Here is a 1,848-nt window from a genome sequence, read left to right as displayed (position 1 = left end):
GTACCGGCCCTGCTGTCAGGGTACCACGAGCATCCATCCATCCCATCCCTCCCGGCGTTCCACAGCCCCAGCTCTGGCACGGAGGGGAGAGCAGGACCTTACCCTTCCTGCAGTCTGCTTGGAAAAGGCCTCCACCAGTGCCTCCACGCCATAGTCCATGAGCATGGAGGTGTTGTATAGGAACTGCTCGTAGCTGTACTCTTCCCCCTGGATGACGAAGGAGTCGGGCATCAGCCCGTGCCAGTGATAGAGCTGGTTGAACTCCACCGCGATGCGATTCCGGTACTGGAACTGCGTCCCAAACAGCAGCTCGGGGTCGAACTTGAGGCTCAGGTAGTACCCGCTGAGGTGCTGGACATAGTCTTCAATGACGATCTTAATGGTCTCCCCTGGGCAGGAGGCAAGAGAGGCGGCCGTCCGCCGGGCGCCACAGGGAGGCACCACCCCGGAACTTACCCACGTGCTACGGCAGCACGTCCCAGCACCCATCCACCAGCCGGGACCTTTCCGACTATGGGCTTGTTGAGCTGGTTGGGAATTTTTCAGTGAATTGTATTTCACCAGCAAAGGTCAGTCTGCCAAAACTGAAACGGTTCCTGGGGAAGCTGACCTTGATACGCTTCTTCGAGGTAATGTGGTGACACGGCTTTTTTCTGGATTTTGGTCAAAAATAACTCTTCATGAGATTATAGCAGATTTATAATGAACATTAAAATGAAGTAATTCAAAAATATGACAAAATTATTCAAAATTAATTTTTTTTGATGGACCAAAGCCAATTTTTGCTATGCAGATCAAAGCCAACGATCCCCAGAAGGCTGCCAGGGAAACTCCTCCAGCTTCTAAAGCCAGCCTGGCCACCACCCTCCAAAAGAGACCGACCAACGCCCAAGTCCTTGGGGCTTGCTTGCCCAGGGAGGTGGGACACAGGGCTTCGTGGTGCCCATGCCCTGCGGTGCTGCCGGTCCTCACCGATGAGGATGAGACGAGCCGTCTGGAAGAGCTGCTCATCGCTCCAGGTGGGATGCTCCCGTTTCAGCACATCGCAGACACGGTTGTGCTCGCGGAGCCAGAGCGTGGCATACATGCAGAGCCCCGGCAGCAGCCCAAACACCTCCTGCCCCATCGCCAGCTGCTTCTCCTTGGGGACGTTAGATGGGTAGACCATGTGAACTGGAGCATCGGTGACCATGGGGGGGTACACCTCTCCATCCACCACCTTGGGGAGACAAGAACGAGAAAGAGAGGAGGGGAGAAAACCACCTCGGTGAAAGCCTACCCAGCTGGGACCTGCCTCCCTACGGGCACCACGGCTGCTCTCCTGCGAGTGGTCAGCGGGACATGAACACCTCCCTCACACAGCCCCGACTGGAACGCCTGCTGCCCAAAGAACAGCTGCACCCCAAAGCTTGTCCCTCTGACATGGCACCTCTGGCCAGCAGCCACACAGGGCATCAGGGCTGGGGTCTGCCGGGAGCTGCCAGAGGGACATGGGCTTCAAACCACCCTGGATCACAGGGCTGAGATGTTTCGGTCGTGCTGGGTGGTACCTGGAATTTCAGCTTCCCATCTCTGAAGAGTCGCAGCTGGTGCTGCCGCTGCAGGTTGTCCCCATACAAGTGCCCGAGGTCCACCTGCCGAGAGAGCAGGGCATCAAGACTGCTCCGAAAGGCCACGCACACCCTGGTCCCGCTACTTGCTCCCCGCATGCCCCCGTGCCACCCACTCCGGTGCCCCTCACCCCATGCCCCAGCGCCTTGGTGAAGCCGCGTCCCATCTTCCCGGACGTCTTGAAGAACTGGTGGGTGAAATGCTGGGCGAAGAAGGCAAACATCAGGTTGGTGCCTC

General features: G+C 57.8%; 1 protein-coding gene across 1 annotated transcript in view; it reads right to left on the bottom strand.

The window, feature by feature from the left end:
* Window positions 1-102: 102 nt before the first annotated feature.
* The window catches only part of LOC104168887 (prostaglandin G/H synthase 1-like), a gene marked incomplete at both ends in the record, with an annotated part of 2,399 nt that continues 653 nt past the window's right edge, over window positions 103-1,848 (bottom strand). Inside the window, 4 exons of the mRNA XM_009709635.1 lie at window positions 103-389; window positions 973-1,219; window positions 1,551-1,634; window positions 1,742-1,848. The exon at window positions 1,742-1,848 is cut by the window's right edge and continues 96 nt beyond it. Coding sequence (XP_009707937.1) covers window positions 103-389; window positions 973-1,219; window positions 1,551-1,634; window positions 1,742-1,848 — 725 coding nt within the window. The remainder of the gene's footprint in view (window positions 390-972; window positions 1,220-1,550; window positions 1,635-1,741) is intronic.

This window comes from Cariama cristata, unplaced genomic scaffold, assembly GCF_000690535.1.
Source record: "Cariama cristata isolate BGI_N322 unplaced genomic scaffold, ASM69053v1 scaffold37781, whole genome shotgun sequence".
Taxonomy (NCBI): Eukaryota; Metazoa; Chordata; class Aves; order Cariamiformes; family Cariamidae; genus Cariama; species Cariama cristata.
The sequence above is the reverse complement of the archived record's forward strand: the minus strand, read 5'-3'. Positions and strand labels throughout refer to the sequence as shown.